Genomic DNA, 26,687 nt, shown 5'->3' with positions numbered 1-26,687 from the left:
GATATAAGCTGACTGTTCATAATTTGTAGAGATGTGGTTCTCGGAGAGTTTCTTTTCTATGCTGTTGCATACCGGCCGAATGATGATTGAGTGTGGGGTTGAGAAAAGCGAAAATTGGGTTAACTAAGCTTCAATTATAACGAAATCTTATCATATAACTACATACATATGTATATAATTTGCAAATTTTCTAAAAGTTAGTCCGCTTTTTCACTTTTTTCCTTTTATTTTCAAATATTTGTGAGTAAAACCTTTGATTTCCGAATTGTGTTTACAATGATTTGAAAGGTCCCATTATACGCCGTTATTTATATGAGGTGGCCCATAATTTTTTGTCGCTCGGGCAATGTGTGATATATAATTGAAATTCAGGGTTAATCCTTTCCTGATAATTGTATGCCTGCTTGTCAAAAATGTATTTAATGGGGTCAATACTTCCCTTAGCTCCCATATACCTAAAAAAAGATTTTCGAACTTACAGGTGACTTTATATTGCATACGTCGGCCAACATGTGAGTTATCTCGATGAAAATAAGAGAGTGTATTTACCCACAACAATGTATCCTTGCGCCTAAAAAGGTAAAAACGACCCAGCTCCCATTTAACTAATATTAGGATTTTCGAACATCCGGCTGTCCTTACTCCATATGATTGGTGATTAAATCTGAGGTACCTTAATGGAACCCAGGGAACATTTTTTTAGTATGTGGCATGATAATAGTTAATAGATAAAATCGGGTCGATACTACCCCGACTCCCATATACTACATATAATGGTTTTCGTTTTTCTAACTAACCTCATGCTGAATATGTCGGTCAGTGGAGTTATACATATGTATATAGTATATGTATGTATGTATATATAAAATTGCTTGGATTCCGTTTCGCACGTTTGCTCTGGCTTTGATTGCGGCAAGTTGCAAAAGTATAAAATGTTCGGTTGCACACGAACTTAGCCCTTCCTTGCGTGTTGTATATGATCTCATGACGAACGACAGTGTTTATAGAGAGGTACACGTGTAGAAGCTATAAGATGATCTGGAGTCGGTGGTAAAGTTGTAGTCCCCACACGTTTGGTAAGAAATGTATCAGTAATAGCATCGCATTAAAGACTATAAGCAAGGATAAAGGGCACCAATACAGATAAAATACTTATATGTGTTTTAGATGATTTTATGGTATATTATATAAGAGATGTGTCCAGAAAATACCCGTATTTACTTGTATGTCAAAAACATTTTTTATGTTGATACAAATGCTTCTAAAGTGTAGCAGCCGCTAAGATTGGACGAAAATTCTCGTTTTTTTAACACACCTTGTATATTATAACAACGGTTGCAGGATTTCACTCTGACCGTAGGAAAACACTTGAAGGGTATATACACACTATATGTATGAGGTATAACTGCATCAGCTTTAAATGAATCAGTAGGATTCCCTTTGCTGCTCTCCATTATATAAATTAAAGTGAAATTCGTGTGTGGGTGGTTAAGCAACGGCTTTGTACACATGTACATACATAGATTATATGAGCCTTTCTCTTTTAGAAACTCTCGTGCGTTTGCATATTCCCATTCGCAATGTCATGAGACCCTAGAAGCCTTTTTACGTGATATATGTACGAAACAGTTGCTGCATTGCAATTAACACAAAATACAAACGAATTCTAAATAAATTCAGATTTGTATGCATTCCACACCTTTTTGTTCGGCCTCCGCTGAAAGCTGCAACTTAGCACAGCATTGTTATAATTCTATATTGGGCCTATCCTTATGAATTATGGAAAGCACACCAGCATGCATATCTTCAGACACGTGGTGACACACATAGTATTGTTCTCCCCTTGGCATAGCTTTCGGCTGGGCAAAGAATTTTGTAACATTTCACTGCAACAACGTTGCGCGCTCCCAAAAGTGTGCGGATTATGGGCACTCAACTCATTAGTGTAAAATACATACACATGGTTCGAAATATAACAGCAATGGAATAAAATAAAAAACCGATTTTAATTTCACAAAGTGCTTCGGTTAAAAGAAAAATATGTAAAACCTGCAATGCTGTATAGTTACAAGTATTTATTAGTATTTGCCAGTTCTGCAGTTCTAAACCGATATTTTCTGCCTGAAATGTTCGGCTTTTGGGATAACATTTGAGTGTGTGCTCTTGTTCTTCTTTTTTTCTATTCACACTTCATCGCTTAACAAGGATTTTTTACATATTTCTTTTATGGAAAGTTCAGTAATGAGATGAGATTGTATATTTGTCCTTGAGTCCCACTTTGCTTAGTCACACGTTGTGTTGATTATCGCCACCAACCTCCCCAAAAGAGTGCTTGCTATGTGTTGGAGCAGGAATTCTATTTGGAAGACAGAACGCCTTGATTGTTTGACCCGTTGGTGGATTTACGAGGCAGCGGGTTGGCAAATGTTGCACAGCTAGAGTATGTCAACATAAAATGACCTCATTTTCATAGTTGACCTTAATACCGTTTATAAATTTATTATTTAGCCGAAGCAAAATCTGTGGGAATGTTTAATATTGTCGGCATCTTTGCATTTACACTGGCAGTGTAGATTAAACCAAAACTATTGCAATGAGAATAATTCAAAAATAAGCAGACATTTTAGGGTAACAATTTTATTGTTTTATATGCTCGTAAATACTTACAAAATTTTCAAGGTTATGTAAATATGAAATTTACATATATATTTACATTTTTATGTCGACTGGGCCTTAATGTTTGAATTTATAGGCCGCAGTTACAGTGAATTGACGCCATTCTGCATAAATACTGCAGAAGTATTTGTGTAAGTGTGAGTACAAAGTACATAGTTCAAATATAAATACATATGTATAATGTAGATACGGGCATATGTTCAATAAAATTATGGGGCATTATTCGCCATTCCAAATTTCTTACAAAAATTTAAGTGAGTGGAGATCTATGTTGGTCTATTTGCGGTTAAATAAAGCCTGTAAGATCGGTATTGCATTGGTCACACACAGTTTAAAACAAGAAAAAACGTTAACTTCGGCTGCACCGAAGCGAATATACCCTTCACAGGTGTATTTCTTTTAGTAACTATGTGTCCATTTTGTATGGAAGCTATATGATATAGTAATCTGATTTGAACAATTTTTTCGGAGATTATGTTATTACCTTAAGCAGTAATCCATGTCAAATTTCGTGAAGATATCACGTCAAATGCGAAAGTTTTCCATACAAGCCCTTGATTCCAATCGTTCGGTTTGTATGGCAGCTATATGCTATAGTGAGCAGATCTGAACAATTTCTTTCGATATTACATTATTTCTATAAACAATAACTCATACCAAATTTCGTGAAGATACATTATCAAATGTGAAAGTTTTCCATACAAGAACTTGATTCCGATCGTTCAGTTTTTGGCAGCTATATGTTATAGGCCGCTCCGACAAATGAGCAGCTTCTTGAAGAGAAAATGACGTTTGCAAAATTTCAAAACGATATCTTACAAACTGAGGGACTAGTTCGTATATATACAGACAGACGGACATGGCTAAATCGACTCAGCTCAACATACTGATCATTTATATATATACTTTATAGGGTCACCGACGGTTCCTTCTGGGTTTACAAACTTCGTGACAAACTTAATATACCCTGGGTATAATTAGACTTCTAGCAAGATTGATTTTATTTCTGAATTCAGGCGTGTCAGTAACAGTTAATATTAATACTGTTTCATTGATACCCACAAGCGATATATGTTAGTATGTGTATGGTATAGTAGGAGATCCGAATGAAAAAATTAGCTCGATTATTTTATTCGAAGAGTCGAAGAGTGTAACACTTTTTTGGCAATGAAAAAAAGTTAATGCTAAGTATAATTATTATAAATATTGAATAAGACTGAAAGTAAACTTTGAGATGCATTCATATAACCGTTTCAATAAATCGACTTACATATATACAATAATGCAACACAAATTGAAAATACTTTAGGAATTTGTTGTGTTCATTTGTTGAATGCACTTCTTATGTCCTATGTATGTTGAACAGTTTGCACTTTTTTTTTTGAACTGAAGTTTCAGTTTTTGCCCAAAAAAAATTTTTCCAATATAAACATTTTTTTTTTTAATTTAGACCGTGCCCAATTTGCCTTTCTTTTCCCATGTACATATGTAACCTAGGACAGCTTATGAACATTAAGGTATGTATGTGTAGACTTGCATACACGTTTGTGTATTTACTGTTGCACGCCTTAAAATAATCGGAAAAGTTACACACGAGCCTCAGATGGATTAGCACCTTCTTACGATTGGCCCACCCATCCGCTTCATGCGTTTTCTGACTAATTAAGTGATTCCAGATCACTTGCGTAGCACTCACGAATACAATAACAAAGCTAAGCATTACAGCAGCTCATGTTTCTACTGAGCTTACGCTCAATTAACTCTGCGGTTAATGCGGTTTGACATCAATCAACTATAAAAAAATGAAATTGAGCTTTACTGTTGTTGTTGGTGTTGCTATATTGTTTTTGGTTTAGGCGGGGTACTGCATTAATAGATTGACAATTTAAGTTACAAATGTTCACGACAACAACGGTCAACAAAATCCTCAGTTCATGTCATTATTATACCTCCTGGCTTGGTAATTAAAGAAAATATTTGCAATTAGATTAAATATATCGAATACTTTCTCTCTCTTAAACATTTTTAAATAAATGTGCTTTTCACTTTGTAACAGACATCAGGGATCTAAGTAAGTATTGACCCGATTCAACACATTTTCGTCGCACGGACATAGCATTGTCTGAGAATGATTATCCCTAAATTTCAATTATATATCTCACATATTGACCTATATTTGCGGTAAAAGTCAACATTAGGTCCTGGTATTATTCGGGACCTACGGACTTGAACAGTTTTAGTTGGATTTGAACAATTTTTGGTTATACTCGTAAAATGGCATACCCTTAATACAGTTGAATGTCACACACCAAATTTTGTTGAAATAGATTGGGCGAATCTCGAGATATGTGATTTCACCTAAAAGTGGACAGTGTCACACCCATCATCTAATTTAGACCTCTGCCCCTTTCACGGACAGACAGATAGTTACCCGGATTTTAACGTTTCTAGTCATCCTAATCATTTATATACACATAACCCATAACCCTATATCTCTCTCGATTAGTTTTAGGTGATACGTACAACCGTTAGGTAAACAAAATTATTATCACTCTGAAATTGTAATTTGTAATTTGTTCACAGTTTTACATGCAAATTTGTCCTGTATTCATTTTCCAACAAAGGGAGGAGAAAGTATTACTCATGCAAGCACTCGTATAACCCAATTGCAAAGAGCAACTTTGTTTGAAAGTTCATTATTACGCCAGTCGTTCCTACAGACCAAATAACTATGGAATAAAATAAAAAGGAATAATATACATATAATCTATCAACTTATAAGAATGCAACGTTTCTTAAATATGTTAAAAGTATTCATACCACAAAACTCGCAATATGCTGTGGGAAACTGGCAGTTGCCTGAAATTTCCATTATTATGTATATCATTACATAAGACAGGAGTCAGGAGGAGTTGTTAACCAGTATGATAGGTTGTAGGTTTGGATGAAATATGAAAAGGTAAAAATTCATGCAATTGAGGTTCTTCGATTTCTATACCATCATTCACCACCATCATACCATACCATACCATAACAGAACACTCATTTACGTTGAGATACCTTATTTCAATTAAAAGTGGAACTATTTTCGTGTACAGGTATTTAAAATGTTGCTTTTGAAATGTTGCCTTTGGCTGTTATATGATTATTGTACTCAAGTATGTATGCACACATAACTCTTATCGCGTATAGTGTTCCAGATAATAAAATATATACGCACTTTTAACAGCATTACACCCAATAAGAACTTACGTATAAAGGTACATACATTCGTAATGAAACGAAAAAGGATCTCTGAAATATATAAGTCATAAATAGTGGAATCAAGTTCTCGCTTTATCAGACAATTAAATAATTTTTATATTTTATAGTGTATTATTGTTATTAGAGCAAGTGTAGCAATCACTTAGTACTCGAAACCCATATCATGAGATCTAATTAATGGAGGCTAATTTATTATACAAGGGTTGTCTTTTATATTTCATGATTAGAGAACAAAAACAAACAAGAATCATCAAAAATCGCTTTATTGTTTTTCAAAATATTTTCCATTCAGATCTATACGCTTTTGCATGCGTTTGAACCAATTGTCGAAATACTTTTGCCACTTTTGCCACTTTCATTGAGGTCTCTCGAACCATGCATTCTAAACGCTTAGTCTAATTTTTAATTGAAGTTCTAAATGCTCAAAAACCCACGTGTTTCAGTCGATGTGTGATCGCATTGTCATGATGAAGAGTGGAGAGACAACTGCCAATCAAATGGTTGTGTACCACTCAGAATTTACTGTTCTGCGTCGTTCAAGTGACGACCTTGCATTAACAGCTTGCGCCATAATAAAGTTGTGAGTTGCTAGATTTCAACAATAGGGTAAACAAATCCCTAAATATAAAAAAACAACCTGCAAACGTATTATATTTATTCCCCATGATACTCTGTTTGTTCTATATTTTGAGGGAGTTGGTTTAATGGCTCTTCATCACCCAATTTCTGCAATAACTTATCAGTTCATTAAAGTACCTAAGTAGAGTGATGTGTAGACTCACTTAAGCATGCGCGATTGCTTGCAAAAGCCTTTAAAATATTTGTAAAGATAAGCGTCGCGATAAGTTATCTGTATGTCTCCTATATCTTATCAATAAACTGCGCAACTAATCGTTCTTTGGACATTAATTCACCGTAACGAGTATTTACTAAAGTACCCGTACCTGTCCAAGTGCACTTGGAAGCGTTGGAACAGTACAGTAAGTGGAACCTTTTTTTCGAAATAAATTATAAGAACAAATCACTATTTAAGATATTGATTTTGTTTCGTAAAATTCAGATAGACAAATAGTGGTTCCTCTTATGTCCCGCATATTATTCTATTTATTTAGTCAAAGCTTCAATATCAGCAATATCAATATCACCCTCAATATGTAAAATTACAGAATTGTAGATTGAACGTTATGAACGTTTGCGATTATATTTGGAGTGTTCGAAAGTCATAAACATCAAATGTATAGACATGATTGTATAGTTAATGTGGTGTGTTCAAACTGATGAAATTTACACATTTGAGAATTTTTGAATGTCGCTCACATGCATAGTGTCATAACTCAAAAAAGTCGATTTTTAACGAGAGCGTTTTATAGTTTTCAATTGTCTCTTATTTACGAAATAAGCCATAAGTCCATTGAATAAATTAAAATATATAAAGGGGCTATACCAGTGTGACGCATGAAAAATTAGGCGATTTTCGTGAAGTTTTTTAAAAGAAAGTACTAGATTGAATGTTTCGACGTTCTATGGACGTAATAAAGTATATTTTTAGCTATATTAAAATTTTTTTTTTGTACAAAAATATTGAAAAATAACGTGCTGTCTGCGGAAGTGCCGAGAAAAAAGTGCCTCAACTGCTGGCATGATTCCGGTCGAATGAGTAGCTGAAACAAAAAAATTCAAAATGTTTATTAAACTTAAATATAATTTCTATACAATGAACTACGATCTTTGAAAAAAAATCAAAAATTAAGAAAATGGCGTAATTTTGAAAAAAAAAATCGTTTTTTTTTACGAAAAAATGGTCGTTTTTTATAATGCCAAATTGACAATTTTCAACCAATATAAAAAGATCGCAGTCCATTGTATAGCAAATGTACATACTCAACTATACCCAGTTTTAATTTGAAGTCGATCTGTCAATTTCTCTTTGAGTTATGATGTCAGCAATTTTGAAAAATGTCGTTTCGAGAAAAACGCGTTTAAAGTTTCACTTATATGTATATGTTTGCACCTCTGAGCGCTGCCATTCCAAAACTATTCAAGATACGACGGTGCCGATTTCACGGATATTTTTGAATATATAAACTATCGAAAAAGCAAAAAAAAATTTTTTTTAAGTGTCACACTGGTATAGCTCCTTAAATCTGAGCGTAAGTAGCCTAAAAAGGGTGTACTAAAGTTTTTTCTGGGCCATAAATGTTTTCCAATTTGAATGAGGACGTTATTTGTGAAAAACATAAAGCAATTTCGCTGTCATAAGATAAGTGTGTCGTTATTGTTGAGAAAAAAGTCATGAAGAAAGTATAGTAATTACATATTTAACAATATCGTTGTAACACAAAATATCTCGTTCTATCTGCAAAAACAAACAAGCTCCGCCCTAGCACTACTAAGGTGGGTCATTGTTGTGATTACGAAATCAAACGAAAAAACAATTGAAATAAATTCGCGTTCTTATCTCGACTGTTTATTAAATTGCGCACATTTCTACATGCTCAACTTAAAAATCATACTTTTTGAGTTATGACACTATTAATGTAAATGGTTCGGAAATGTATGGTAAATGCATTTCCTCCATGGGTTTTTGTCGAAATTATTGTTTCTCGCGTCTACACTCCGAGGCTCAGATCAACTTTCAATTGCATAGTTTTAGATATTGTGCTAGTTACATTGAGGTCTACCTGTCGAATTCATTTTGGGAAGCTGCTTCTAAAACCGCATAATTAGTAACATTGTCCAATAAATTTGCATGAATTAATAGTATGAATTATAAAACCAATAATTAACTCACCAAGAAAATATTGAGAGATTCGAGGCTTCATTCGTCGAAGCTTTGCAATCTTTCCCATTCCTAACATCTTCATTATTTTGCCATAACATTTTACAATTCTTATCTTTTATGAGGGATTATATTTTTAATTTGTCATCTTCTATTTCGAAAAATATTCCGCAATGATTGTTTTTCAACATTAACTCGGCTCCACCGAGGTAATAGTACCCTTCAAAGAAGCATTAGTTATAGCACTCTTGTCCAACAATTTACACCCTTAATATGAAAAAATATCTTTTATAAAAAAACGTATACTGATTTTAATCCGTCTGCTTGAATGTCAGCTATCTGCTAAAGTGATTCCATATCCACGGTTCCGAAAAGGAGCAGCTTCTGGGGGGAAGAGGGGGCAAAATTTTAGATCGATATCTCAAAAACTGAGCAAACTAGTGCTTATATACAGAGGGGCAGACAGGCGGAAATGGCTAAATCACTAAATAAATATTTTATTTACACAATTTTTCACAATAATTAACACAAAATACTCACTCCAATTCACAAGACCACCTGGTTCTCAAATTTTCGCAGGAACGTTTTTTGCGTGGGTATACAAATTGAATTAAGCAATTGTGATTGTTATACTACTCATACCTAACAGCTCACTACAACAATAAATACATATGTATGTATATGAATATGACTATTTTGTATGGCTTTACGCAATCGGAATGAAAATTATCACGTATCAACAAGTGTGAGTACCACTTGCACCTACTGTAGTCATTTAAACACGCCTGAAAGGGATTTCTCAGACGTGTGTCAATTTCTCTCATTTTCAAGTTAACTGTTCCATATCTCCATAAATCAAAAGCTCATCAGATATGTTAATCAAATCTAAAGTATATTTATTTATTATTTAATAATATGTATCACAAATTACTGTATGCAATATAACTACAACAAATACTCGTACGAATCAGCCGATATAAAAACGACGGTGCGAGGGCTAGTTCGAGTTTCTTAGAAGAAGCGGCCTCTAAAACATTCCACAGCATGCCATAAATTCAAGATAAGGAATCGCAGAGAGACATAATTCAAATAACGCTACTTTAAAGTGTTATATATTTTTTATTGTCACACCGACATATGTATGTACATATGTATAATTATGCTCTTTCAACTTGTTGCTGCAGAGTATAATAGTTTTGTTCCTCAAACGGTTGTTTGTATCACCTAGTTGTATATATGTATGTACATATGCATATATAGAGTCATGTGTAGAAGTTCACGCAGGTGAGGAAAGTTCTCTGAACGCCATTCACTTGGGAGTGGCCAGAAACGATTCTTTTACATATGGCTCAAGCAGCTCACTACTTCCGGTCTTTGACCAAGTATCCTCTGGGTAGCCTAAGAACATCCGTTCGAAGGCGAGCTAATGTGAGAAGGCGAAACATCCCCTCCGCAGGGTTGTGCGCTGGGTTTGGGACCCGCCACGTAAAAAATCTTACCAATGAAAGCAACAATCAGCCTCGGATGAGAGACCCCCCTTTTGATGACGACCATGGCAAACGAAATAAGGACTACGATTTGAGGGCATGCACCTGGAATGTCCGGACTCTGATGGACTAAAGAACTAAAGGTTGACATCACCGCCATCCAAGAAATGCGATGGACGGGACAAGGACAGAGACGAGTAGGTCCTTGTGACATTTACTACAGTGGCCATATAAAGGAGCGCAAGTTTAGTGGTGGGAGAGAGACTCCGTCGCCGAGTACTATCATTCACTCCGGTGAATGAGCGTCTAGCCACAATCCGCATCAAAGCGAGGTTCTTCAACATATCGCTGATTTGCGCCCACGCCCCGACGGAGGAGAAGGACGATGTGACCAAAGATGCCTTCTATGAGCGCTTGGAGCGCACTTACGAGAGCTGCCCCCGCCACGATGTCAAAATCGTGCTTTGCGACTTTAACGCCAGGGTGGGCAAAGAAGGTATCTTTGGCACTACGGTCGGTAAATTCAGCCTCCACGACGAAACATCCCCCAATGGATTGAGGCTGATTGACTTCGCCGGGGCCCGAAATATGGTTATCTGTAGTACTAGATTCCAGCATAAAAAGATTCATCAAGCCACCTGGCTGTCTCCGGATCGAAAAACTACCAACCAGATCGATCATGTTGTGATAGACGGAAGACACGTCTCCAGTGTTTTAGATGTGGGTGCGCTCCGAGGTCCTAACATCGACTCGGACCACTATCTTGTTGCAGCCAAGATTCGCACCCGCCTCTGTGCAGCAAAAAACGCGCGCCAACAAACACAAGGAAGGTTCGACGTCGAGAAGCTGCAATCACAACAGACAGCCGAACGATTTTCTACTCGGCTTGCACTCCTGCTCTCTGAGAGCACTCGTCAACAACTCGGTATAAGGGAACTGTAGGACGGCATTTCAAACTACTTACGTACAGCTGCAACCGAAGCCATTGGTTTTCGGAAAGTGCAAAAGAACAGCTGGTACGACGAGGAGTGCCGTGTCGCAGCGGAGAGAAAACAGGCTGCCTACCTCGCAACGTTACGATCGACCACAACACGTGCGGGATGGGATAGATACCGAGAGTTGAAAAGGGAAGCGAGACGCATTTGCAGACAGAAAAAGAAAGAGGCTGAAATGCGTGAGTACGAAGAGCTTGATAAGCTGGCCGATAGGGGTAATGCTCGAAAATTCTACGAAAAAATGCGGCGGCTTACAGAAGGTTTCAAGACCGGAGCATACTCTTGTAGAACCCCCAAAGGTGATCTAGTGACCGATGCCCAGAGCATACTTAAATTATGGAGGGAACACTTCTCCAGCCTGCTGAATGGCAGTGAACGCACAACGCTAGGAGAAGGCGAACCCGATTCCCCAATCGATGACGATGGAGCAGACGTTCCATTACCCGACCATGAAGAAGTTCGAATAGCAATTGCCCGCCTGAAGAACAACAAAGCGGCAGGGGCCGACGGATTGCCGGCCGAGCTATACAAACACGGCGGCGAAGAACTGATAAGGAGCATGCATCAGCTTCTTTGTAAAATATGGTCGGACGAAAGCATGCCCGGCGATTGGAATTTAAGTGTGCTATGCCCAATCCATAAGAAAGGTGACCCCACAATCTGCGCCAACTACCGTGGGATTAGCCTGCTCAACATCGCATATAAGGTTCTATCGAGCGTGTTGTGTGAAAGATTAAAGCCCACCGTCAACAAACTGATTGGACCTTATCAGTTTGGCTTCAGACCTGGGAAATCAACAACCGACCAGATATTCACCTTGCGCCAAATCTTGGAAAAGACCCGTGAAAGAAGAATCGACACACACCACCTCTTCGTCGATTTCAAAGCTGCTTTCGACAGCACGAAAAGGAGCTGCCTTTATGCCGCGATGTCTGAATTTGGTATCTCCGCGAAACTAATACGGCGAACAACACGAAGAGATCCGCCAGGATCGGGAAGGACCTCTCCGAGCCGTTCGATACCAAACGAGGTTTCAGACAAGGCGAAACCCTATCGTGCGACTTCTTCAACCTGCTTCTGAAGAAAATAGTTCGAGCTGCAGAACTAAATGGAGAAGGTACCATCTTCTAAAAGAGTGTACAGCTGCTGGCGTATGCCGATGATATCGATATCATCGGCCTCAACACCCGCGCCGTTAGTTCTGCTTTCTCCAGGCTGGACCAGGAAGCACAGAAAATGGGTCTGGCAGTGAACGAGGGCAAAACGAAATATCTCCTGTCATCAAACAAACAGTCGTCGCACTCGCGACTAGGCTCTCACGTCACTGTTAACAGTCATAACTTTGAAGTCGTAGATAATTTCGTCTATCTTGGAACCAGCGTAAACACCACCAACAATGTCAGCCTAGAAATCCAACGCAGGATAACTCTTGCCAACAGGTGCTACTTCGGACTGCGTAGGCAATTGAGAAGCAAAGTCCCCTCTCGACGAACAAAAACCAAACTCTATAAGTCACTCATAATTCCCGTCCTGCTATATGGTACAGAGGCTTGGGCGATGACAACAACCGATGAGTCGACGTTACGAGTTTTCGAGAGAAAAATTCTGCGAAAGATTTATGGTCCTTTGCGTATTGGCCACGGCGAATATCGCATTCGATGGAACGATGAGCTGTACGAGATATACGACGACATTGACATAGTTCAGCGAATTAAAAGACAGCGGCTACGCTGGCTAGGTCATGTTGTCCGGATGGATGAAAACACTCCAGCTCTGAAAGTATTCGACGCAGTACCCGCCGGGGAAGCAGAGGAAGAGGAAGACCTCCACTCCGTTGGAAGGACCAAGTGGAGAAGGACCTGGCTTCGCTTGGAATATCCAATTGGCACCACGTAGCGAAAAGAAGAAACGACTGGCGCGCTGTTGTTAACTCGGCTATAATCGCGTAAGCGGTGTCTACGCCAATTAAGAAGAAGAAGATGCACATACACCCTGTCAAGAATGTATCGAGAGCACATGTGCTAACGCTTCTTCCAATCGTCAAAACATTTTTTTATAGGCACTTTCCGAGCCTTCAGCTCGCGCGTCAAATTTGTTTTGATGTCTTCAGTTGAGTCGAAGGGTGTTCCCCGAAGTGGATATTTCAGTGTGGAGAAAGGTAAAGTCACAGGGGGCCATATCAGGTGAATTGGTTGACACTAATTTTTGGCATCATATTAAGGACAGTTGTAACAACCTAGGAAAAAAAATTACCTGTCTTTCATATAAGCGGGAGATTGGGGGGGGGGAATGAAGAATTCCCGATACATTTCTTGACAGGGTGAATATAAATAATCAGGATGACAAGACGAATTGAAATCCGAATGTCTGTGGCTATAACAACCAAATTCGCTTACAGAAAATATTATAAGAGCTTCTGCCGACAGTGTGAAAAAGGATGAAATTGGATGACAATCCCGCCCACTCCTAACGGTAATGTTACAAATTACTAAAAGCGCGATAGATCAATAGCTAAATACACAGAGACATTGGTGCTTATAGTTGACTTTTTACCTAAATTGTCGGACAATGTGTGAGATATGCTTATAATTGAAATTTTGAATCCTCTCCTGATGATTGTGTGTATGCGTGTGTGTTAAAATGGGTTGAATCGAGTCAATACTTCCCTTAACCCCCATAAACCTAATAAAATGATTTTCGAACTTCCGGCGTTTATCTTAATAAAATTGAAATTGAGAGAACGGGTTTTCTTAATAACGGTGCATATTTGTTAATGAATAAAATCGAGTTATAAGGCCCCATATAACTAACAAGCCTTATGTACCTGAAGGTATTACAACGGCTTTAATCCTTGCAAGTTGGAAGTTGAGTATGAAATGTTCGGTTATACCCGAACTTAGTCCTTCCTTATTTGTGTAAATTGCACTCTTATACCAAGCAATTTCCCTAAGTAGTAATTTCGGAATGCGGCAAAATCTAACCCCGAAAGTCGATATCTTCAAATATCACTCTCGCACTATGAACATAAGACAGTGAGGCGCGTGGCCCTTTGTTAAATACATAAACAATAATCACCTTCATAATCGTAGTGAAACACGCAAAACAATCAGAGAAAATAGAAATAGTAACAAAATCACCATCGCTAAAAGTTTTACAATAGTCGAACCAAGCCACATACATACATATGTATGTATATTCATATGTTCACATAAAATGACGTTCGCCGATAAGAACAGTTATTAAATTAGTGTCAACAACTATAAGCAAATAAATGAACACTTAAAAATAGGCACACACGATTCCACATGAGAAATTAAGCAAATAGAATTGAACGGCGAGCGAGTTCAATGAGCTGCTCTTTCAGCCAATAGGCTAATCTCAACAATGAAGAATGATATTTCAAAATTATTTCAAAACCCACAATTGACAACGATTTGTCGTTGAAACAACAAAGCGTTTTCACGCACTCAGTGTACAGTGAAGTTCCTCATAATCGGGCACCCACCGTCACAGTGTTTTTTTCCGGCTAAGGGAGCTGTCCACATGGACATGGGGGAGTAGACTGTGTTTAAAACGTGTTTTTAGAGTCCGAAGCTGCAATTCAGAACTATATTTCCACTGAACTAATATAATAAATGCGAACCATTATAAGCCAAAAGGGATTTAATGACAATTATTGTACGTAACATTAGCTTCCCTTGAGCCACCGCGAGCCAAACGGTGGCAGCGCAAGTCAATTGGTTTGCTGTGATCATTTTGCATATTGTTCTTAAAAAACTGATTTCAAACACCACAAATTAATAGAAATTCAAAAATCGGGAACTATTAAAATATTTTCCGTTTATCAAATATAATTTGAACGAGATATTACCAAAATAGTGTCCATGCCCGGTCATTGGTATGTTCTCATATCCGGTTATAGGAATTGGAATATGAATTTTGTATGAAAATATTATGAATTTTGTCCATTTATGAGAGCTTTCCGGTTATAAGGACTGTCCGTATTGGGGAATTTTGTACATTTTAATTAATGTTAAAACGATTCAATAATTAGAAGTCAAACAAAAATGGCGCTTTGAAAAATCAATCTAGAAATAGCGCAAAACAGTCCTTTTTAGACTAGTTTATTTTAGTTCGAAAAAGTTTATATCAAACTGTAAAATTTCTGACAGGCGCGAGTTTAGTTTGTTGTTTCACTGGAGAGGCATTCTGGCTCTGCCGACTTCACTTCCCTTCTGCCATCAGCCGATCTTTCAACGTATAAGCTTATCATCATCTTCACACACTCACACAAACGCGTACTAGTAGATATACATACATACATACATAGGCCTTTGTTAAGGTTTTATGGAGAATAGTTTTTTGCGGCGCTTAGCCGATCTAATAACGTGCTGAATTATTTCAGTCTTGTTATACGGTTACTCGCGGCATGGAGTAGGCCCATCAAATAGTCCAATCGGCAGTTAACAGTAAGAAATGTACATGACGAAACAGATTTATTGCAGAATGCCGGTAAGGCGACTGCGGCGTTGAGTGAGCCAATAACTCCTCGGGGAGTAAAACATACTCAGGTTTCGTGCGTGTGAATGAATGAGTATACGTGGACCGGAATCGAAACAAATGTAATGTAACAACATAAATAATATATGGTCATTACCTTTTCATAAAGTCGCGGTTGTAAAAATAAAGGATAGAAAATAATTTTATTTTTAGACTAAGTCACGTGGTGTTGATGTGTTGCAGAGTTTAAGGTGCTAGTGTATGTGAAATATGGTATTATGTATGTACATAAGTATGTAAACATATGATTCTTAACCCTTAGCCACCCAACGCCGGTCTCAGTGACTCTACCGTTTTTTATTTTTTAAATATTCCCGTTATTATGCAAGCTGCGCAGTTGTCCGTCTATGAACTTTTTCTTTTCTCTCGTGTACCAATTCAAAAACTAGAGGTAAAACATTTTTGCTTGCGGTCATGGTGACCGACGTTAGGTGTTTATGGAATTTTAGTGCCAATAATTTTTTTTGTGGTCTTATAGAGTTATTATGTTTTCGCATGATCAAAACATCGGTAGATGGCTGCAAGAGTTGGACTCGGAGTCGCAGTTTGAAGGAAGTTGCAATGAATTACCAAATTAAGACTGCAGTGACATAAAAGACGCTCCTGTAGACCATGTAATTGATGGCGAATGTCAGCCAGAATCGGAAATAGAACTAAATGAGTCAGATCGCGTGAGAAAGAAAACGCGATCGAGTGTTCGTCTTCTGACGACGATATACCACTGGCAAGGTATAGGAGTTATTTCGGTAAGAACCGGTTTCGTTGGTCTGCTTTTCCCGCGATTTCAAGGTCAAGAACTGCGCAGCATAACATTGTACGAGACGTACCTGGTCTCAAACCTCTCTTCAGAGATGTGTTGCACAGAAATACAAAACCCTTAGATTTATGGAATTTATTTAAAAAAAAAAATGATATGTTAGACGAAATTATACGGCACACAAACGAAAAAATCAGAAAAATGAGGCCTAACTATCAAAACAAAACATGTGTTCAGGATTTAGATATAATTGAGCTTAGAGCTTTTATTGGTTTGCTATACTATACATCAATTTTTAAAGAAAACCATACACATTACTTAAGTTGGTACAGCACGGACGGAACTGGTAGAGAAATTTACCGTTGTATAATGAGCAAAAACAGATTTGAAGTTCTCCTTAATTGTATTCGTTTTGATGATGCCTGCACTCGAAGTGAACGACGTCTGACAGATATAGCAGCACCGATATCTCACCTGTTTTATATGTTCATGGAGAACTGCAAAGAAGTTTGTTCAATTGGTACCTACGCTTGCATAGACGAAATGTTAGTGGCTTTTCGCGGAAAGTGCAGGTTCACAATGTTTATGCCAAAGAAACCTCATAAATATGGCCTTAAAATTATGTGCATTACTGGCGCCACAACAGGGTTCCTTTTGAATGCCTACCTATACTTGGGAAAGGACTCTGACAGTGAAGGCTTACCTGTTGAGTACCATAAACTAGGCAAACCTACCCAGGCTGTTTTGAGATTGATATCTTCGATTGAAGGCACCAACAGAAATATAAAAACCGATAATTGGTTTACTTCAGTTGAGCTTATGAACATTTTGAAGAAAAAGCAGCTGACCCTCGTGGGTACCCTTAAAAAGAACAAACGAGAAATTCTCCTAACTTTTTCCCTAGTCGTCATCGAAAAGTTGGTTCTTTCATTTTTGGATTCACGTCCGATGCAACATTGGCATCTTTTGTGCCAAAGGCTAACAAATCCATCCTTATTCTGTCCAGCATGTATCATACTTCCAACATTGATCCTAATACTAAAAAAACAGAAATGGTAATGTTTTATAACAGCACAAAAGGCGGAGTAGACATGCTGGATCAAAAATGTGCCATTTACTCCACTTCTCGGCGAACGCAGAGATGGCCAATGGCGATCATCTATAGAATGCTAGATATTTCTGCTGTAAATGCATATATCGTAAGCAAGATGAACCAAACACAGGAAAAGGTACTTCGGTTTAATTTTATGAAGAAATTAGCTGAAGATCTCGTGAAACCACATTTAGAACGCCGTGCATACCAGAATGGATTACACAGAGAACTTCAAGGCGTTATTCGCCATGTACTGAAAATGGATCAAGGTACCCAGTACATTGCTAGCCGACAACGTAGAAAAATTTGAAAAACGTAAAACCTGTTCACTATGTGATCCCAAAAAGAAACGCAAGACATTCCACATGTGTTTTGAATGCAAAAATCCAATTTGTATCGAATGTTCCCAAAAAATGTGCATACCATGCCGCCAAAAATTGTGATTGTTGGCAAGTAGCAATTTTATTTTAATTGCGATTTATTCGCGCCTAAAACAATTTATTATTGAAGTCCATGTTTTTAAGTTATAAAAAAAAAGAAAAAAATTTTAAGTTCGAATATTTTTTTTTTTAATTAGATCTCATTTTATAAAAGTATCTACGTTTTCTTACAAAATTCGTATAACATTGAATAAAAAATGTTATTGCAGTATGAAACTTCTTTTAAGTTAATTTTTTGTTAATATTAAATAAAAGGTACAAAAGAGTTATGGGCGGTTTTTGCGTGTTTTATTATTATATTTATACTTTAAACACTAAAATGAAGTTAACTTTGACCGACGTTAGGTGGTAGAGTGTCTAAAAAAGACGTTAGGTGGCTAAAGGTTAAAAACGATTTTTTTCAATTGTGTTAGGAAAACAAGCTTTCGTTGCCGCTTGTTCTCCATACTTCGTCTAAGATAAATATAATATCCTATTAATTTATTAATTTATTTATTATTTATTTACAAGCAACTCATAAAACTACCCCTTTTTTGTATATTTATCTACTAACTATACATACATATATGTATACATATCTTAATGAATGAGGTTACAGAGATAAACTGTGATATATGGCTTTAATACTGATATAAACAAATAATTTTTTATTTATTGAGTCTGCTTGTTCAAAGCCTAACAACAAGTAATACAATCTTAAATATAGTTAAAACTAGACAAGCTCAAGGTTCTAGTGAAATTGAAATGGTAATATTTAAGTTTTCAAACACCACAACAACTAGTTCGCTCCGAAGATTTGAAAAAATGGAAAACAAGTTTGCCGGAAAGCATGGTGAACACTCTAAAATTAATATTTTAAGTCTGAAAAGCGGAATCTGCTATTTTTGAAGTAAGGAAATTCATGTCCACAAATTTGAATGTAAACGATTTATTAATTGTACACCTAATCAGACCAATATTTGGAAATTGCGAAAAAATTTACTGCCCCATATTTCGAGCATTGAACTTAGCATATAAGTAAATATTTCCAAAGGCTAAATCTGCAAATCGCCAATCGGATTTTGATTGATAGAATGCAATACTGGTATGCGCTGTTGTTTGTGTGTATGGACAGTATTGTGCAAAAATAAAGCAGCTTATGATGCACTGCGATTTCCCCATTCTTCTTGAATTTTTTCGAAGCAATAAAAATAGCAAAAATAAACTTTTGGTTTGTATTTACATTTACTTGCAACTGCTTCAGCAGCCATATGGTCAGAGGTGCATTTTTTTTATAGCATAAAAGAGAATAAAAAGATCTTTATCTTTATTTTGATCGGTCAGTTTATATGGCAAGCTATGTACATACATATATGCAATAGTAGGTCGATCTAAACAATTAATTTTGGGTTTGTATCCTTGTACTTTATCATGGTCCATGCCAAATTTCTTGAAAATATCTCGTCAAAAGACAAAGCTTCTACACAAGCACTTGATTCCGATCGTTTGGCTTATATGCTAGCTATATGCTATAGTGGTCCCATATCAGTGGTTTCGACAAATGAGCAGCGTCTTGGTGAGAAACGGACGGGTGCAAAATTTCTGGTCGATATGCAGTGAAATTCCCCAATTCGCACAGTTATAAATTTATAATTATAGTTGCATATAAAACCAATTCCTATAACCGTATATGAGTACGTTCCAATGACCGGACATGGACATTATTTTGGTAATATCTCAATCAAGATATCTATTATGAAAAACTGTGGACAATTTGTAGTTGCCTTTACGCAAAACGATCACTTGCGCTTGCGCTGTCTGGCTTGTGGTGACTCAAGGGAAGCTAACGATATAATTGTCATTCATTCCCATCTGGCTGATAATGGTTCACATTCATTATGTATGTATGTTCAGGGAAAATATAGTACGAATCGTTTGAGCAATATTCCAAAAGATATTGTAATAATCTAAAATCTTCATTTGCAAAGTAAGGAATTTATAACGCCATACTATAATTGAATTTTATTGTTATAGATTACATGAATAAACTAAGTAGTATGAGTTAGTTTTTAGTTGTAGCATGGTTACCAGTTTGGCCCAAAAAAGGTGGCAGCACTGCAATGCAGATCTTTTATTAATAAGAAGCAGCAAAATGTAGACTTAGCCAAACCCTGCACTTTAAAGAAGCTTCCGGAAATGAAAAAAATACTAGAAAGAACACATACATATGTAGATATTTAAGTAGACCGTTATACTCATTTTATTAAACCATTACTTTTGTAATATGATATAGGCTGCTGGAAGGGAATTTTATATTCAGTGGGGATTGCCAATAATTTGATTGTATAAATACATAATGTTTCAAGTATTGTATAATCGCAAAATGCCAAAGCCAAATACATACGTACAAACATACATATATCCACATAAAATCCATAATTGAAAACAAATGAAAAATCTGTTACTTATATTTGATTTTACCGTTCTTTACAGTTGACCAACAGCGCTTATTAGTCATTTCCAACGAGCTCGTCAACTATACTTTCGCAATTTATTTTGCTACTTTGTAGAATAAACCCGATTTTCAACAATGAACCCGACCCAGCAAGATTGCCAGTGCATTTGACACACGCCAAATAGATGTGGTAACAAAAGAAAAATAACAAAAACAACGAAGTGAAAAAGACGCAGTTGAATTGCAAAAGTCAATATAAATAAAAATAAATCTCACACACTCATTAGATAAACAACACTGCTGTGAGACAGTCGCGAAGAAACAATTTGAATTATTTTTATTTTGTTTTTTAGTTTGTTCTCGTTTTTTTTTACTAAAACAAAATAATGCAATAATCATAAGAAAAAGAAATTTTGCTACAAAATTTAATGTAAAATACTTGAGCCATTTTTGGTGAACTATACGAGTATACATTTTTAATTGGTCAATACGCTCAGCCAAGGGAAATCTACCTGCCGCATGTGGATTCTATCGGTGCTTGTGATTCTGCCAAAGACGTTGTTGGAGCTGACGACGCCGCACTGCAATAGTGCAACCAAATTCAAAGCGAAGCTCGTCAGACACCAATTGTCAGCAGAAATAGTTGCAGCTAAAACGCCAGCAAAAACAACATTCGTAGCAGCCTTAGCGCCCAGCAGCAGCAGCAGATACAAAAAGAACAACAATAACAATAGCAGCAGCAGCAGCAGTGTAGCAGAAACAACTGTAGCCTTTAACCCAAAGCAATATTCTAGCCAATTAATAGTCGAGTGTGTGCCCATCGCATTTTTAGTATCCACATCGTTGTCGCCATCGACGGTGTCTCCGTTATTCATCGACATTGTATTTATTTTCATTGCATCGCTTATTAATTTACGCGTCCAACATTTCCACCACAACGCGGTTAAATCGAAGTTAGTATTCTTGATGAATGACTTTCGCATAAAATCACTTTATAAGCCAACAACAACAACAACAGCAACAGTAGCAACTGACAGTGGAACAGAATTAACTGTAATATTATCAAAAATATTAAGAGCTATTAGAACAGTGTTAGAAAACAATAATAATAACAACAATAGCAGCAACAGCAATAATATAATAAAATCTATAATCGAGACAACAACAACAGCGTTAACCAATCAAATCCCACGCATTAGTAAAGCTATCCCTGAAGCCCCCCTCTATTCATTATTACCATCAGTAAATAACCAAAACAACATCACGGTGGCCGCCTTTGTACAATTACGACTTTTTAATAATAACTCCTTCTCGTCGAACAATCATCGTACTTACAATAACGGCAGTAAATCGAATAAAGTATTTCTACACTATACACCACGTGATCCGCGTTTAAGAAGCGCCAGTGAAAATCAAGAGATTTTCATCAATAAACACCAGTTCGATAGTGTTAGTGAATTGAAAATAACTGAAGATTTATGCGCTTATGGTGAAGTTATCGGAGGTACCTCCGCAATAATAATACAAATTATTAGTGCTAATTTACCAATACACTGTGATTGTAATAAAATTATTAATTGTTGTAAACATACTTGTAATATTAATAAGAATAATAATAGCAAATTTGAAAGTGAAAGTGCGAGTGCGAGTGCGAGTAACAACTTAAACATTAGTGATCATTCGCGTAGTAAAACTATTTCGGCTATCAACTCTCACAAACTAATATATAAGAAGATACAAAGGCAAACACACAACCCGACCGCAGAGTCACCCGAAGTGGAAAATAAGTTCTTGTGGTAAGTCTGCGCATTTATAATACGAGTATTCGACTTACCTCAGTAATGTCTTCTCTTTAAGTTTCAAACAAAGTTTCGATTGAGAAAGCATTGTATATCTTTAAAATACCTTTATTTGATAGCGAAAATCGTCAAGAAATTTCAGACAACATTGTTCCGTTAGTATTTTATAGAAATATGAATTTGCGCTTATAAAATTGTAAATGTGCATACGTATGTATGTATGTACATAAGCATGTAGTCGAGTGTATGAGTGACTGCCAAACAAAAATTCTATTTTTATCGTCAAAAATATTTAGAATGAAATTCACCGTGCATTTGTGAAAGTCTTTAAACGTCATTCGGCTCGTACAATTTGCGTAATAAAATTTGCCCATAACAATAGCGGATGGCATAAGGAAGAGTATGGTTCGGAACTGAACATTAACGTAATGATCATTTGGTACCAACCAAGCCGTATGATATTATGCCTTTAAACGCCAAAAAGTGGATAAATTGGCATTAGTTGAAATAAAAGGCATCCAACCCTTGAGTATTATTCGTTCGTCGCCCTTCTATTTGAAGGTGGGCAACCCGTTCTCTCTTGATTTAACTACATACATAGTTTATATTTTGGCTATATTCATATTTATCAACGCCTTAGGTTTGCCAACCTTGGGGAGAGCGGACAGACAGTTTGACGTTAATTCGCAAAAATGCAGAGTCTCACTTATGTATATATTTGTAAATATACTCTTTAAATGTAAATATATCACTTTCGGTGTGTTCACATACGAGCCCCTCAGGGAAATACTTTTAGTGAATTTGTGTTGTGACACACTTAGTGTGCTAAGTTAGATCTTCTGGCCAACTTTTTGTAAAAAGCCTACCTAAAAATATCTCATTTACTCAGTACAAGCAATGTTATTTAAACATTTAATTCTGAAACCAACTTGACTCTTATTGTTTGGAAATTAATAACTTACTTTTTTATTAAAACAAACTAAATAAAATAGAATCATTAGACATTAAAGTAGGTTTCAAAAAAATTATTTTTTGGCAGTCATTTCTTTAACTGTATTAATATATCAACCACTAGCGATCAATTGATTTAGTGTCACTCTTTTGAATTACATATATAAAAATTTGCCACTTAAGCCAGTTTAAAATCGAATTTTCTTTGTAAAATAACTACTATAAAGTTTTATATATGTAATTAAGAAGGTAGTTGCCTAAAAAGTCAAGCAAAGTTCTTTATTGAATAACATAATTGTTTTTATGCTCAACGAGCTTCCATTGCATAGAGCTCTGAAATCGTTTTCAGTTTTTTTTTTTGTTTTCGAAATTTCTTCAAATCATTAGATTTAACAACGTATTACCAAATTTCACTATTAATCCCATGGATTTTTGGTCTTTTTCTGAAAACATTACTTTACTTCTTTTGCTCCTCTTTCAAATATAATTGCAATTCTAGCTTTTCTAGTAGCAAAATAACGCTATTACTTGAAAGTCTCGTTAGAAAAAATATAATTTTTTTTAAAAGAGTTTTCTACTTTTTCCTACAGGGTCTTCCTAAATTCATTTGTATACGCATTTCGACTCCCAGCCATCTACCAACCTCTTGTCTCTTTCGTCTTGACAGTTCATTTTAATGTTTATTTTGAATTTCTACTATTCCCCAATATTTAGGGTGTTGAATAGAAGGGAACTCAAACGATTCTTGTCTTGATTGTATTTATTTTGGTATTGTTTTTTATCTATTATTTGTTAGGTTTGCGAAAATTAGTTGTTGCTTTCACCCAAGCAGTCTTTCAAAAGTATCATGATGAGATCGTTATTTTCTCTGTTTATCGACTGCTTAATTTAAAAAGAAATTACTGAGGTGTTAAAGTTTATTGTAAAAAATATCAAAACTATTGAAATGTCAACAAACAACACATGATTTTATATGCAGCAATAAAGTTGTAGTTGTATGTATTATGTGTGTAACATTTATGTATATGCATATTTGTATATTCTAGATAACTAGTTGTAAACGAAAATATTTCATACGCTATAAAATAATAAACGAATTCAGTGATAATGGCTTTCTTCCTCTTTTTAATTGGCGTAGACACCGCTTACGCGATTATAGCCGAGTTAACAACAGCGCGCCAATTGGATATTCCAAGCGAAGCCAGGTCCTTCTCCACTTGGTCCTTCCAACGGAGTGGAGGTCTTCCTTTTCCTCTGCTTACCCCGACGGGTACTGCGTCGAATACTTTCAGAGCTGGAGTGTTTCCGTCCATCCGGACAACATGACCTAGCCAGCGTAGGCTCTGTCTTATAATTCGCTGAACTATGTCAATGTCGTCGTATATCTCGTACAGCTCATCGTTCCATCAAATGCGATATTCGCCGTGGCCAATGCGCAAAGGACCATAAATCTTTCACAGAACTTTTCTCTCGAAAACTCGTAACGTCGACTCATCGGTTGCTGTTATCGTCCAAGCCTCTGCACCATATAGCAGGACGGGAATTATGAGCGACTTATGGAGTTTGGCTTTTGTTCGTCGAGAGAGGACTTTACTTTTCAATTGCCTACTCAGTCCGAAGTAGCACCTGTTGGCAAGAGCAATCCTGCCTTGGATTTCCAGGCTGACATTGTTGGTGGTGTTAATACTGGTTCCTAAGTAGACGAAATTATCTACAACTTCAAAGTTATGACTGTCAACAGTGACGTGATATCAATATCATCGGCATACGCCAGCAGCTGTACACTCTTATAAAAGATTGTACATGATCGATTAAGTTCTGCAGCTCGAATAATTTTCTCCAGCAGCAGATTGAAGAAGTCGCACGAGCTTTTCGTGTTGCTCAACGTCAGTTTACACAGCCGTATTAGTTTTGCGGGCTTTCTTAGCATTAGGAAAATTAAATAGTAAGCTTCTCCGAAAGCATAAAACATCTATTGTAATAATCTCTTGAGAGAACAAGGAGAAAAATAATTCCAACTATATTTAGAAAAGAGCAGAGAAGATGGAGATCCCAAGTGCAACGTAGTCAACCAAGAACAAATATTTTTTTGGCTTTCAGGCTTATTCATTTACATGACGAAAGTTAAACAAATGTGAAGCTGAAGCCTTCTAAAAGATTCTCAATATGTAGCTAAAATACGCTGCAACAGGATCGCATTTTCAATTACATTTCCCAGTCAAAATGTTTGCTTTAAGAATATGTCCGGTGATCTTGTTTATGACCAAACGCTATTTTCGGCAAGGTCAGTCGGAAATAATATTCAGTAGTAAGGTAGTATCGCCGAATAGTTTATCGTTTGCCTAACGAAGCCTTTGTTGCCAAAGGTCTAATTGCAACTTGAATGATATTGTTTCTCACGCCTCTCTGGAAATTCAACTGTCAATGAGATTTTTTGACTATTAAATGAGATATAAACTACCCTATCTTTAAAGTTGCATCGAATTTAAGCTAAACAATAAATTTTATTAAAAATCGGTTATGTAGTTTATGAATTTATCCCTGACAAACAACGTGACACGTACTTTTTATTTAAATAGACTCTTTGGCAACAACATACAAATTTATGGTTACTTCCTTCGTAACGAACTACCCCCAACACTTCTATCTTCGCATTCAAATGAACTACATAGTTGAAATAAAAATAATTCGGCCAAGCAGATTTATGATTTCATGTCACTTTGTTAATACCTAAAATCCATCTAAAATTCATCTTCAGAAATTCCCTGCCATTTCAAAGAACTTGTGTGGAGCTATTTCAGAGATCAGTCATTGACTCAACATAACCTAATCGAATATATTATTTTTAACATTGATAGAGAATAAATGTAATTATCCATAAGTCGATAACATTTTATACATATATTATAGACAAAAGACTACAAGTATGTATTTACATACATATGTCGCTATATACATTATTAAATTCGACCTAACCCCTCTTTGACAAATCAAAGAACTGTAATAAAAATGTAATGTATTTTGTGGCTTATTTGCAGGAACTCACAGCTTGAGCTCCAAAAATTTAACTCATTGAAGTGCACAGTTGGTATTCTGCTTTGAGTGTAAGGTCGAGCATACCGTGCAAGCAGGCACGTGATCGCAATATTCTTCGCCACAGCCGCTGTTACAGTGAGTTTCGTGGTGTGACATTTAAACCGGAGTTGAAACTCTCACCAACATACCGTTATAAAAAGAACTTTAAAAAGCTGGTTGTTTGTCGTGACTTGAAACTGCAGAACGGCGAACCGGTGAGAATCCAGCCTTATCGGAGAAAAAGTTAAAATTTAAGTATTAAAGGAAATATAAACATATAGGCAATTATAAGACCAAGTACAATAACAAAAATTGCTGAAAACCACTGTGTTCAAGACGAAATCAGACGTACACAAAAAAAACTTAATTGGAAAATA

General features: G+C 36.4%; 1 protein-coding gene and 1 long non-coding RNA gene across 3 annotated transcripts in view; one reads left to right on the top strand and one right to left on the bottom strand.

Moving 5' to 3' along the window:
- Positions 1-26,373, top strand: part of LOC126756318 (serine/threonine-protein kinase DDB_G0283821) — a 39,423-nt gene extending 13,050 nt beyond the window's left edge. The window contains exons 1-3 of one of the 2 annotated variants that reach the window (XM_050469296.1): positions 15,632-15,823; positions 20,524-22,281; positions 26,274-26,373. In XM_050469296.1, coding sequence (XP_050325253.1) covers positions 21,005-22,281; positions 26,274-26,337 — 1,341 coding nt within the window. In that variant the 5' untranslated portion in view covers positions 15,632-15,823; positions 20,524-21,004 and the 3' untranslated portion in view covers positions 26,338-26,373. Of the gene's footprint in view, positions 1-15,631; positions 15,824-20,523; positions 22,282-26,273 lie in introns of those variants that run through there. The other variant, XM_050469295.1, reaches the window with a different exon arrangement.
- Positions 8,330-9,513, bottom strand: LOC126756328 (uncharacterized). The gene is made up of 3 exons (XR_007666574.1): positions 9,260-9,513; positions 8,732-9,203; positions 8,330-8,649 (listed from the first exon to the last, which is right to left on the bottom strand). It is a non-coding gene; the product is annotated as an uncharacterized LOC126756328 (long non-coding RNA).
- Positions 26,374-26,687: the final 314 nt, after the last annotated feature.

Source organism: Bactrocera neohumeralis, chromosome 4, assembly GCF_024586455.1.
Source record: "Bactrocera neohumeralis isolate Rockhampton chromosome 4, APGP_CSIRO_Bneo_wtdbg2-racon-allhic-juicebox.fasta_v2, whole genome shotgun sequence".
NCBI classification, from domain to species: domain Eukaryota; kingdom Metazoa; phylum Arthropoda; class Insecta; order Diptera; family Tephritidae; genus Bactrocera; species Bactrocera neohumeralis.
The sequence above is the reverse complement of the archived record's forward strand: the minus strand, read 5'-3'. Positions and strand labels throughout refer to the sequence as shown.